At 44.1% G+C, this 12635-nt stretch overlaps 1 protein-coding gene across 1 annotated transcript in view; it reads right to left on the minus strand.

Annotated features, from left to right (window-relative positions):
- GRIK2 (glutamate ionotropic receptor kainate type subunit 2) overlaps positions 1-12635 on the minus strand; it is a 1496154-nt gene that overhangs the window by 1004901 nt on the left and 478618 nt on the right. The window contains exon 4 of the mRNA XM_086926667.1: positions 8450-8631. Within this exon, the coding sequence (XP_086782793.1) occupies positions 8450-8631 (182 nt within the window). The remainder of the gene's footprint in view (positions 1-8449; positions 8632-12635) is intronic.

The following is a 12635-nucleotide window of genomic DNA, read 5'->3' on the forward strand; positions in this document are numbered from 1 at the left end:
CTTGGCACCCAGGATGGCCCTCTCCTGAGCCAGTGTGTCCGGCTCCTCTTTGTCCCCTGAATAACAGTTGGCATAATGGATCTTCAGGGGTACCCTAGATGCTGCCTCTGGGACTTCTGTGCACTGAAATTTGATTCATCTGATGCACAGGTACCTGTTGGAAGCATGGCAAGGAGAGTGATCTGCTTGTTGGCTGTGAGGGGCTCTGGAAGATGCCCTCTCAAACAGGGAAGAGCATCAGAAGCTCAGTCAAGGGGCAGGTGTGGGGAAGGGAGACCAATGGGACCAAACCATTTAGAGCCATAACAAAAGCCAATTTGGAGGTGTGCAGGCATGCTAGTGCTGGTCACCTAGAGCAAAACTACAAAAACATTAGGCAAATCATCCTTATGTGGTCAGGAAAACCATCTCTGAAGCTTGGCCCCCTGATGGGACTGTACAGGAAACTAAGTGCTTATCACTCCACTGTAAATCGTAAATTGCCCCAGGTGTAGCCAGGGCCCGGTGTATGCACAGCTTCATTCATCACTACTATCAAAAAAGCATTTCCACATAGTGGCAAAACAGCTCATTTAATATACCTGCGGTTATGGGATTGCCCCATAAACCTCACATGCTTTCAAACATTTGCATAATTTTCCTAATGATGTCTCAGGATGGGCAGCAGCACCCCCAATGGCCTTAGAGAGTGTTGTGGGGACGTTGACAGAATTGAAGCAGCCCCTCAGAAATAATCTCCTCTGTGACCATTAATCTCACAGGGGGTCCCATTTATACCCTAGGGAGAGTTTTTGCTTTGTGTCCAGGACTGCTAGATACTGTGCTTTTGTACATATGCTCTGGAGTTCAGGAACCCCTGTTGGTTGGCCCCATACCTGTAACAGCAGCATAGTAAAAGTAGAATTAAAACATTATTTTGTTCTTTTTTTTCTTTCTTTCTTTCTTTCTTTCTTTCTTTCTTTCTTTCTTTCTTTCTTTCTTTCTTTCTTTCTATTCTGTCTCTCCTTTCATTATGATTCTTTCTTTCTCTCTGTTTTTTTGTTTCCTTTATTTTCTTAAAGAATGTTACAATATTTTCTGTTGTTCTGCCTTTTCACAAATATCATTGCCACTATCGTGTTTGTTTTCATTTTGGTTACTGTTCACATTGTGCCCTTTAGGACAAGATTAGTAATGAAAATATTCCCAGTGTCCTAGTGCTCTTCAGTATTTTTATTCATTATGAACGAGGGTTTGGTTCCACCAATTCTTCCTGTGAGTCTCATAGAACTGATCATTACCTAAAGCGCACCTTACTCACGTAATGCTCAGTGGGTTGTGGGAGGTTGCAGTCCACCCACTTCCCTGTCTCATGTTGGTACCTTGACTTATTCCATAGTACCACAGGTTCTAGAATATTCATTCCAAGCCGTGCTCTGGAGAGGAACTCCATGAAGCATTTCTTTTTTCTTTCCCTCTTTCCTTGCGGGCCATTGGGCCAGAACAGAACAACAGGTGTTCAGCCTGTTGTGCCAAAGTACTACATAGCACAGGTCTCTGAAATAAGGAGGTTAGTTGGGTCAGTCAGGAGCAAAGTCAAGTCTGGTTGCCAGCACTGCATGGTGCACCAATTGCAATCCTCACCTGTCCGCTGGACAAAGTGGTAGGCTACCCTAGTTGGCTGAGTGGTAGGGACCTGCGTGTTATCAGCAGCAGAACCTTTCCATGCATGCACACTCCTATGCCTATATTATACATCCCTGTCTGTATTTACGTATAGGTTAAAATAGTCACAGTGGTCATCTTCCATAATCTAATATAAAATTAGCAATCCAAGCTACAACATTGAACAATCCAGTAATGGATAATATACTGTGAGTGATCCACAACCCTAATGTATTCAGTATAACATAATCAGAGTAATAGTTATCTGTCATCATTGGGTCCTTAATGCAGGCTAAATCAGGGCAAAGAATCTCTTTAGGTAAATCAGTAAAATGTGCAGTAATTAAAATAATTTCGTGACATTTAAAATGGAGAAATGAAAAAAGAGCAACACCCTGTGATGGGATGAATGGTAAAATAATCAGGGCAGTTTCCTTTTGCAATCAAAGTAATTGTCTGAAATCCCATAAAGGATGAAAATAGTGGAGTAGTTTTTTACTACACTCACATGCATAGTGATGTAATTCAAGCAAAAGCATACTGCAAACCAATACAGTATAAGGTTACTAATGTTTTTCTTTAATTTAATGCAGGGTAAAATAATGAGAGAAACTGGCTCCTATAATATAAGGCAGGATTGTCCTAAATAAAGCAATCAAAGTAAATTGTTTGGGCAAACTAGTGCAAGGAAACATTTTCAGCAAATATAATTGGGGCTGAAGTAATCCGAGTAATCAAGCTGAAATTCAGTACCGGGTACAATACTCAAAGGAATCCTTTATAATCAAATGCAGGGTAAAAGAGTTAGTGGAGTATTCTCTTGTAAACGAATTCTGGGTTAAGTGATAACAGTATAAAACTACTATTATCTAATTAATGTTAAAATAATCAAAGCCCTATTTCACTGTAACCTGGTACATGTAAAGTAATTAGACTAATCTCCTCCAATCTTATAAAAGGAAATTAGACTAATCCTTTGTATTTGATTGCAGGGTACAGTACTTGTCTTAATCTCCTAATCAGTTATTGGTGAATAGAGGATAAGTAGATTAATCTTCAACAGGTGATAACAGCCAGCTTCATCCAATTCTGACATGCTTAACTCTACTAATTTCAAGCGCATATGTATAATATAGATCATATGTTTGTAAACTCCATGTGTTTTAATCCATGTGTTGTCTCAGTACAGCAAATGCTTAGCTTCTTAGTTACTATATATGTGCTCACCCAGTCTAACTATGTCTTCCTGTGTGTTTTGCTAATCTGTATGCAGTGTTTGTGGGAGAAATGGTAATTAGTCAACCAAATCATAAAACATTATATACATCTTCTGTATTCTATTTGAGATCAACATAATCAGAGTAATTTGTTTCTGTAATCCAGTGCAGGGTATGGCAGTGACATAAATCTTATGACTCAGTCTACTAGACAGCTAAGCATTCAACAAAAGTAAGTAAGAGCTTTGTTGTTTCTCCAGATTTAGTGAGACATTTTTCAAGCAGGAGACAACAATGAACTAGCAGGAACGAAAATTCTCAGTAGTGGTACCCAGATCTTCTTTAAACTGGACAATGAATTGGGTGTCATCTGGATAGGACATGAAACAAAACTCAAAAGATTACATGGTGTTGGCCCATGGAGTAATGTAAAGATTCAAAATCGTGAGTTCAAGGAGGAACCATAAGGCACTCCAAACTTACGGAGCTTGCGAGAAGATCAAGGGTCAATTTATTGCCTGAGTTCTAATTAGGAGGATTGAAATGAGCAATTAAAAGGTTCTGTCTGGGATGCCCATAATGAAAAGACACTGGATTAAGGTTGACTGGGTGACAGAGTCAAAAGCTGCAAGACTTCAAAATGAATCAACATGATTTGCCGCCACTATCAAGAATTTGATGCAACTCATTAGATACCATTTTAAGAGCAACTTTTGTCACTTACATTGGCCTGAGCTAGCTTGACAAGAATAAAAAAAGTGGACGATTTATTGAATGTCGAAAGTTGTCTGCTTATTATGCTCATCAGAATTTAAGCTGGACAAAATAACAAATTTGGTCTGAAGTTACAATGCACATCAAGATCGACTATAGATTTCTTAGTTAGAGATATTATCTTTTCCAGGCAAAAGGAACAGTGGCAAAGAAAAACAAAGGATTGCATAAGGAGCTGATCAAAGGATAAAGACTATCTAAGGCTTTATGCAGGATATGCAGAGGATATGGGGAGACTCAGCTTTTGACCCTAGGCGATAACTTAACAGTAGACAGGGGAACTTAACATGGATTTGCTAGTTAAAAGAGTACATGATTTTCTAAATGATGGCATTGAAGAACCATAACTAGGCATTACATAGTTCTTCTGAAGACATAATGAAGAAAGCGGTATTAGAGGCGCACCATGGGGGCCTTTTCTCATTGGTGCCTTCTGTCAAAGCACAGGGTCTTTTCAGAGCCAAATAATAGGACTGTATTTAGATCTTCAAAGGATGGCCATCTTGGGATGTGTACATTTATCTATAAGCATACTCAAACTGCCTTGGGATTGAACTGTTCTCAACTTGGATTGAAACCACATTGATCCTCAGTGAACCTATGCTACTTTGGTGCACATCAACAGTCAAGTCCCATAGTAGTATCTCCCTTGATTGTCGCATGATATGGGCCTACTTTATGCTGTGAAGAGCTGAGACATTTGTTTACTACCTCTCCCAGGGCCTTTCTTGGTTTGACCCCAAGGGCCACATGCCAAATTGTAAACCCAAATCAGCACGATACTTATTGTTCTCAGAAGCTGTGGCCAATCACAACCAACCTACCCCCACAACCGCAACAATGGCCTCTACTCCAGAAGTTCTAGACACTGCCCTAACAAAACTGATGAAGGAATCAGAAGTTTTTAAACTGTCTGTTGCTTTGGTAAACACAGCAGTGGTAGCCACAACCTCTTAAATCCAATCACTTTGTGGAGAGATAATCACCTTCAGAAGATAGCTCTTGTAGAGCAGGGTTGGGGACCTGGAATGGAGCACCGGACTGGGGGAGTGAACTCTGGCAACTACGCAAGAAGACTATAGATTAAAAGACCACAGTCGCAGAGATAACATGTGGATCATGTGTGTTCCCGAGACTGAAGAAAAAGATAATCTGGTGACATTCTTGAAATACTTCACCCCAGCAACACTAAGTCTTTGCTTCAGCCTAACATTAAGGTTTCAAAGTGCCCTCCAAGAAAGTGCCCACACCGGGTCAGCATCCATTTGACTGTGACGTATCGAGGTGTGCTGCATACACCATCAACTAGCTATTCTGATCACAATGATGTCTAAGAAACACTGGAGAATTTCTCAGTTTACTTTGCAGTTGACTTCTCTCCCATAAAAACAATAAGAGGAAGAGATTACTGGCAGTGCGATCCCAACTGCGGAAACTGGACTTCAACTTTGGCCTCCACGAACCAGCAACAATGATTGTCACACTGAATGGCCGCTCACAGGAATTTGAGAAACTGGAAGACCTGGAAACCTCCCTGAATGCCCTGGAGGGATTTGCTATGTAGGTTTCATAAGGTGCAAAAAACCACAACACTGGGGTACCCTAAACCCAGGAGGTAGATCAGTATGCTGACATTGCCGAATGGAAGAGATGGGAGAAAGTGAGGCAAAAGTGGGAAGCGAATGGTGCCCCAGGGGTCGAGATTCTCTACATCACAGGAATACTTTTGGAACGGCCCTCAAGACCTAGCGATTACACCCCCAAGCAGTTCTTCCAACTCCTCCATGGATCCTCAAACAATCGACCTCAGTATGTTGTACAATGTCCTGGACAGGTATAACATCCTTGGTGTTGTCACGTAGCCCTCACTGGGTAGATACTTTCTTTTTTCCTATTTTCAGGTCTCATGTTTCATTGGGAGGGGGCTGTGGATTTCGCCCCTAACAGGGTCTAACTGACGAGAGGGTCAGTATATTGTTGTGAAACTCAAAATTAGAGATGCTTTCCTGGACGTAGGTTCCATCCGTGTTCCACATTGATGCAAAGCAGAATTTTTCACCTCTGTCACCAAGATTCTTCATCCGTGCCCAAAATGCAGGTTCTGGTTGACAGAGATTGGAATGTGATAGTAGATCCTGTGGTGAAGAGATTAGGCCCCTTGACATTCATCATTCCAAAGATAGGCACCTTTTGCCTGACTTAATTCACGGCCTGTTTCTAACTGAGCCTTGTTGCCTCCTCCACCCAAGAGAAAGGGAGCACATTTTCACATCTCACCCACACGATGTGCCTACTAGGATAGATTATTTTCTACTAACCCCAGCATTAGCCCAGAATCTGGTTCAGACCTTCAAAGTGCAGTGGGGCATTTCTGATCAGCCTACATTTGGAAATCAGTCTGCTGCCACCCACCAGGGGTCCCAGGAATTTAAGTACTTCTCATTTCAAACACTTCTGAGGCATGGAACGATTGCGCTCCCACCTCTGAACATTCCTAGTGAACAATGCAGAATCACTGGCTTCTGCTCATACCTTGTGAGGGGAAATATTGCATGTCTGTGGGGTCTTCCAATGCAGGATGCAGCAATTGTGAAGAAACAACTTGCCAACTCCAGAATGCACTTGGAGCATAAAGTCAACATGTGCACTGAGACATACTCTAGGTCCCCAACACCGGTCACTCCAAGAGATCTGTTGAAGGTTAAACTTGCCTTCAATGAACATTACAGAAATAAGGCAGCTAAGTCACTTTTCCATCCTTATCAAAGTCACTATGAAAGGCGTGGAAAAGCTGGCCAATTACTTGGCCTTCCATCTACGCCAAACGGAGTCTTCAAAATCCTGGCCAAGATATTGTCTGCTCCCTGATGCACGTTCTTCTCAAATTGATTCACCCACATCAGGTAGAATTTGTTGCGGGATGCTCTTCCACCAACTATGTACTGATGCTCTCCCACATCCTATCCCAAGTTTGGTCACACGCAGACGATAAAGTCCTAATGTAGACCTCATGTAATATGGATATCTGTTCCAGACTATGGATAAACCGAGAGTTTCTTACACTGGTTCACTATTTGACATTCGTGTGACCATCTCCCACCCTCCTGACTGAGACAAACCTCTGGTGAAGCATATAGAGGCTTTCACAACATTTTCAGACCACAAGATCCAATGGACAAAGTGGGAAGTCATGCCATTAACGCTCACCACCACACAGAAATCCTTTGCCAATCTGCCTGTTAGATGACTGTGTCACGGGTTAAATATCTGGGGATTCTTATCAACCCGCGTCTTGTGATCATGGAGACAATATCTCCCCCCCAGTCGAGAAGATGAATCTTGGCTTTCAAAAATAGCCGGGGCTAACCTCTCAGTATGGGGTGGGAGAGAATTCTAAACACTAAAATGAACATAGTACCAAGGTTTAACTGCTTACTTGGTATGTACCCCTCCTGAGCTCAAGATCCCTACTATAGGCACTGAAAAGGAAATCCTACAATTCTTGTGAGGTGACGACAAATAAAGGTTAGTGAAATCCAAACTGTATGCATATATATATTGGCTGACACATCAGTTGACACACTCAAACTATATGCTACAGAAGCACAGTTCCACACCACCTTAGGTCCAGATCGAACAACATCTCCAAAAGGACACCTCCAACCCAATTATAATTGCTTCAGCCTCTGACTGGATCAGGGCTCACATATTATTACACATACTTGATCATATACACTTGAAGGCCCCTATATGATGCAACGCTGCTACCAAAATTGAGGGGAGTGACGTTAAGTGGTCTGAATGAAAGAGATGTATTATACACCATAAAGAAAAGCTGTTGACCCGGAATACCTGGAAAACCTTTGTTGACCTTGCCAGCGTCTATGGACTCCCTGCCACTGAAGATTACCACAACCGACAGTTGATACACGGCCTTCAGGCCCACCTAAGCACAGCTTATTTTCATAAATCTATTCTGGTAAATCTATTCTTAAGCCTTTGCAGTCACTCAGCATCAAGACATCCAATTCTGGGCATCAATCACACACACGCTATGAATGAATGTCTAAATCTAAAATGAAAATAATAAGGAAAAAGCCAATATACTTGCTTCATCTATTGCAGGTACATTAAATAAGAGAAGCACCTTCTGAATTCTGATGCAGAACTATGCATTTGCCTTCATAATCAAATCCATGATGAAGTAAAAAACAAATAGTAGTTTGTTATCTAATGAAGAGTGAATTAAATCGTGGAATTCCCTTTTCTATGCTGATGACGTTTGAACTGCTGTTCTGTTCATTCCAATTGACCTACACGGATCTGCGTCCAAATAAATTCCTACAATGAATGCATATGTTATTTGTATTATACATTAGAAAGCGAACTGTGTATTATTACAATCAAAAATACAGCCTGAAGGGAAAAATCTGAAAAAAATTGCGTATTGCTATTAAAGATGGCGATTTTAAAAAAAAAATGTAATTGTATGAGAGATAAATTAATGCTAGTGAAAGTTTAGCAATAAATCTTTATTTTGTTGTTTCGTCCGTTGGTTGTTAGCTTATTTTTAATGCACGTAGTTTGACGTTCGTGATTGTATTAAAATACATCTTTGTTCTGATATTTCATTTGGTCACTGCCTATTTTTAGTCTATTGCGTTTTTGAAAAACAAATGAAAAATTAATAGTAAAAATGAAGTTTAAAAATTGTCAAACACGCCTTCAGTTTTCTGCTTATTTAAATTCTGATGTTTATGTGCACCTGTCAGACATCAAAGAGGTTAAGCAATTAAGAGGTTGAAGTTGTTTACCTGCTTTAAAATTCCTGCTGCCATGTCATGACTGCAATCAAAGATGACATGGAACTCCTTGCCTCTCTTCATCTCCTTCAGCAAAGGTTTGGCATCCTTCGTCTCCATTGGTAGCTGGCGGATCTTAAGGCGCAGGTTGTAGCGTGAAGGAGCCTTAATGAGCTCTTGTAATCGAATGAGGCCTGTAAAAAGAAACAAGCAGGGTAAATGTGTGAAGAGTACGGCGTGACCTGTCAAAAAGTCCAGGGCATCCTCGTGCCCTGCTATTTCACTTTATCATCCATTTGTCGCGTGCAGCCTAGCTTTCTTATTGTAGGATTTTGCACTGAGTTGAACTTATCCCAATTAATTCCTTGTCATAGTTAGCACTCTCGTCTTTAATACTAACAGACAGTAATCGGACTGAGCTGGGTTAACTACCAAAAAACGGCGAATCCTTTTCTCTCATCTTCATGCACATATTTGCCACTGCTATGTATGGAAATACTAATTCAATTAGGATTAAATCCCTGACTAGCAGGTATTATGAATGTATTTGTAGTTGCAACATTTCTAAAGCGCATTAGACCAGAAGGCATTCAAAGTGCAATGAATGGAAGAGAACAGAGCGAGCACAACTCCTAACTAACGCCCAATCCACAAAAAGCCTTGCTTATGGAACAACACGTGTGAGATCAGGCTCCTGATATGTTCAGGAAGGGAGTTCCACAGCCTGGCAGCTGTCACTGTTAAAGAACGTCCCCCCACCGGCTTTCTTACATTTTGGAACCGCCACCTTATTACGTCCAGCTGATGATCTCAGAGGCCTCCTGGGGACATCCCAATTCAGGGCTGTCCTAAGATAGCTCGACCCCTGGGAGGGGAGGGCTTTATGCATCAAGCAAAGCACTTTAAAGGACACCCAGTTCTTTACTGGCAGCCAGTGAAGAGGTCTCAATCCTTCCCCGACCGAGGAGTGTTTTGGTACTCCCAGGACAAAGAGTGGGGCCGCATGCTGAAGGATTTGGAGCTTGTTTAATGAAAGTTGGTTAACGTTTAGATACAGGGCGGTACAGTAGTCTAAGCGGGAGGTGATGAGTGCAATGACCACTGACACCCTGAGATCTTCCGGAAGAAGAGGCAGTATTTTCTTTGAGATCCCAATAATCCAAAAACAAGAACTCACTGTTCTATTGACCTGGGTGTCGAAAGTCAAGATGTTATAAAAAATCACACCCTGGTGTTTGGCCGCTGCTGCTGGGACAGGTAAGGTGCCACAAGTTTCTATCCACCAGCAGTTAGTCCAGATTGTGCTGTCCACTCTGAATGCCACAATCTTGGTCCCCATTCATTTTGAGCCAGTTCTCCCTCATCCACCTGCTAATTTCCTGCATACAAGCCTTAAACCTGTCCTCTATCGCTTCCCAGTCATCGGAGATAGAAGCAATGATCTGGGTGTTGTCCACATAGGACAATATCTGGAGACTGAAAGACGGTACCAGTTTTGCCAGAGGGGTAACATACAAGTTAAATAGGGTAGAGCTTAGGGACGACCCTTGGGGAACTCCACAGGGAAACTGAAAGGGTGCTGCTCTGACGTTTCCACAACTAACTGTGATCATTCTATCAAGCAGGAAGAACTTCAACAGCTTAAGGGCCATGTCCTTCAGTCTGGCCTGCTGCAGCCTTTCCACAGCAGCAATGGCGATATGGTGTGAAAAACTACTGACAGGTCTAAAAAACCAGGACAGCCACAGTTCTCTGGTCACTTGCCTGCATACTGAATCCATACTAGCAATAACCATCGATGCAGTGCTAGGATTCTTCCTGAACCAATTCTGCAAAGGGTCCAGGAGTTCTTGATCAAGGAGATAGTTGGCTAGTTCATGGTTTAAATGCTTGTTCAAGATATCTGCAGGAGCAGGCAAGAAAGAGATCGGGAACACGTTTTTCAGATTGCTGGAGTCTCCATCAGGCTTTTACTTCAGAGGGTTGACAACTGCCTCTTTCCAGCCCTCTGGAGCACCCAGTCTCCAGGACCTCACAGTAGATCTTCTCCATAGACTCAGCATAAGGTTCTGAACCACCTGCAGGACCCTAGGTGGACATGGATAGTCCGGAGGGCCCTAGGTAGTACTACCTATCAGGGTCTTGATCGTAGACGTGGGTAGCAGGGAGACCCTGACTAAACAACTGGGGTTGAGTTGTTCTAAAACTGCCCCATCCTCAGTCTAAATCGACTGAATCCCAGAATCAACGAGACCGTCAGCAGGAGCCAAGAAGTCTGCGTGGATGATCATGATTTTCCCTTTAAAGAACTTTAATGCAAAAGTTTTGTGAGTTCTCAACACCCTGATACATCAGAGGTAACATAAGGGTGAACACTGTATTGAAAAGTTAGTTCGGGACCTTGATAGCTGACCTTATCCTCTGGGAGTAGTATGCTGATTTAGCTTCTTTCATTCTGCTTTTGTATTTGAGAATGAGCTCCCTACCTTTAGTTTTCTCAACCAGCCCAGGAGTCAACTTCCATCTCTGCTCCTGCCTCCTGCACTGCCTTTGGATCTCATTGACCTCATCTGAGAACCACAGGTCAGATTATTTCTTCCTGCTCTTAGAGCCGACTCTCATCAGGGGAGCAACCTCTTCTATCGCCGACCCGACCCAATTATTGAAATTCTCTACAGGTGAGCCCGTACCCAGGAGGTCCTTCTTGAATTTTTCCAGGGCACAAGTGAACTCCTCCACTTTTGCTTTTCACCAGTTTCTCACATGTGCTCCACATGCATTCAACATCACAAGACTCATAGGCCTTAAACGAAACCATACTTTGGCCAGTCCAGTCTAACCAGCTGGTCGGTTGAATGGTTTGTATTCCTATTTCTGTCAGCTTTATTTTCGATATTGGGGAAGACTGCAATAATAACTTACATAAAAAAATATTTTCATATACATCATTACCTCCCGTCCCTCCCTCGCCTTCCTTCAGCACAATTGAGGCCCCGCCTCCCACCCAGACCCACCCCCAGCATAAAAACTCTGCCCGCCCCCACCTCCACCTGTTTTTTTCTGTCTCCCTAGTGAGACTTACCTTTCAGCTCCTCTCTGTGGCGGTGCCGGGGAGTCTTCGGTCTGGTTCTCTGCTACGGCGGTGCCCTCTGCAGCGTTCTCCTGGCTGTGCCTCCTCTCCTCGTCTCCCTCGTGGTATGGGGGCGGAGCGGTGGCTCAGGAATCCTCGGCGGTGTCCGGCGGTCCTCCTGTGGCTGGGGCTGCGTTTCCGGGTCGGGCTGTGTGGCTGCCTCCTCCCGGTGTGCTATCTTCCCGGTGGCCGGGTAGGGCGGGTTTCGGCCCGTTTTTCCTATTTTGTATCCTGCTTGGGTGGTTCTCTTGCCCTGCGGTGTGGCCCTTGGTGCTGTGGCTTGGCGGCTGTTCTCGTGCCTTTGGTGGCTCGGGCTCTCGCTGCCTGGGGTGCGTCTCCGGCCACTGCTCCATGTTTCCTTGGGTGGAGCCCTTGGCGCTTGTCTGCCCCTGGGTCGCTGGGGGTTGTTGGGGCCTGCTGCCTCTTCCCTACTGCTGGTTCTCCGGTCCCCCTGGGGTGCCCTGGCCGCATGGGCACCGTGTGGGGGTGTTCTGCCTCTCGTGTCTGCTTCTGTTGCTTGACTTGGATGAGGCTGCTCTGTCCGGTGTTCTGTGGTTCGGCAGGTGGCTTCTGTGCCCTCCCATCTTCGTCCTACGGCTCCTGTTCGGGGCTGGTTCCTGGGATTTGGGGGGTCCATCTGCCGCCTTTGGCGTTGCGTAGGGCTCTGGGTTCTTGTCATGGATTTTTCGCTGAACTCCTGCGCTGGTCGGGGGATGGGTTTTTTTTTTCTCTTTTCCTGCCGGGCTGGAACTGTGGGGTTCTTTCTTTGCTGTTCCCGGCCCTTCTGGTTAGGGCTTGACCTTCATGCCCGGTGTGGTGTGTGGTGCTGTGGGTGTGGCATGCGTTGCCCCTGCGTGGTATTTTTCCATGCTGTTCCCACTGATGTGCGCTGCTCTGTCCACGGTGGCCTGCCCGGCTGGCGGTTGCCTGTGTGACGTGCCGTGGCGGTCTCTCCTCTGCCCTCTGTGTTCCTTCTGCGCTGTGTTGGTCCTGGAGGGTTTTCAGGTTTCTTTACGCGCTCGGTTGGTGTCTGGGGTTTCGCTTCTGTGCTACTCATCCCTCTCTTCC

This window comes from Lissotriton vulgaris, chromosome 6, assembly GCF_964263255.1.
Source record: "Lissotriton vulgaris chromosome 6, aLisVul1.2, whole genome shotgun sequence".
Lineage (NCBI taxonomy): Eukaryota > Metazoa > Chordata > Amphibia > Caudata > Salamandridae > Lissotriton > Lissotriton vulgaris.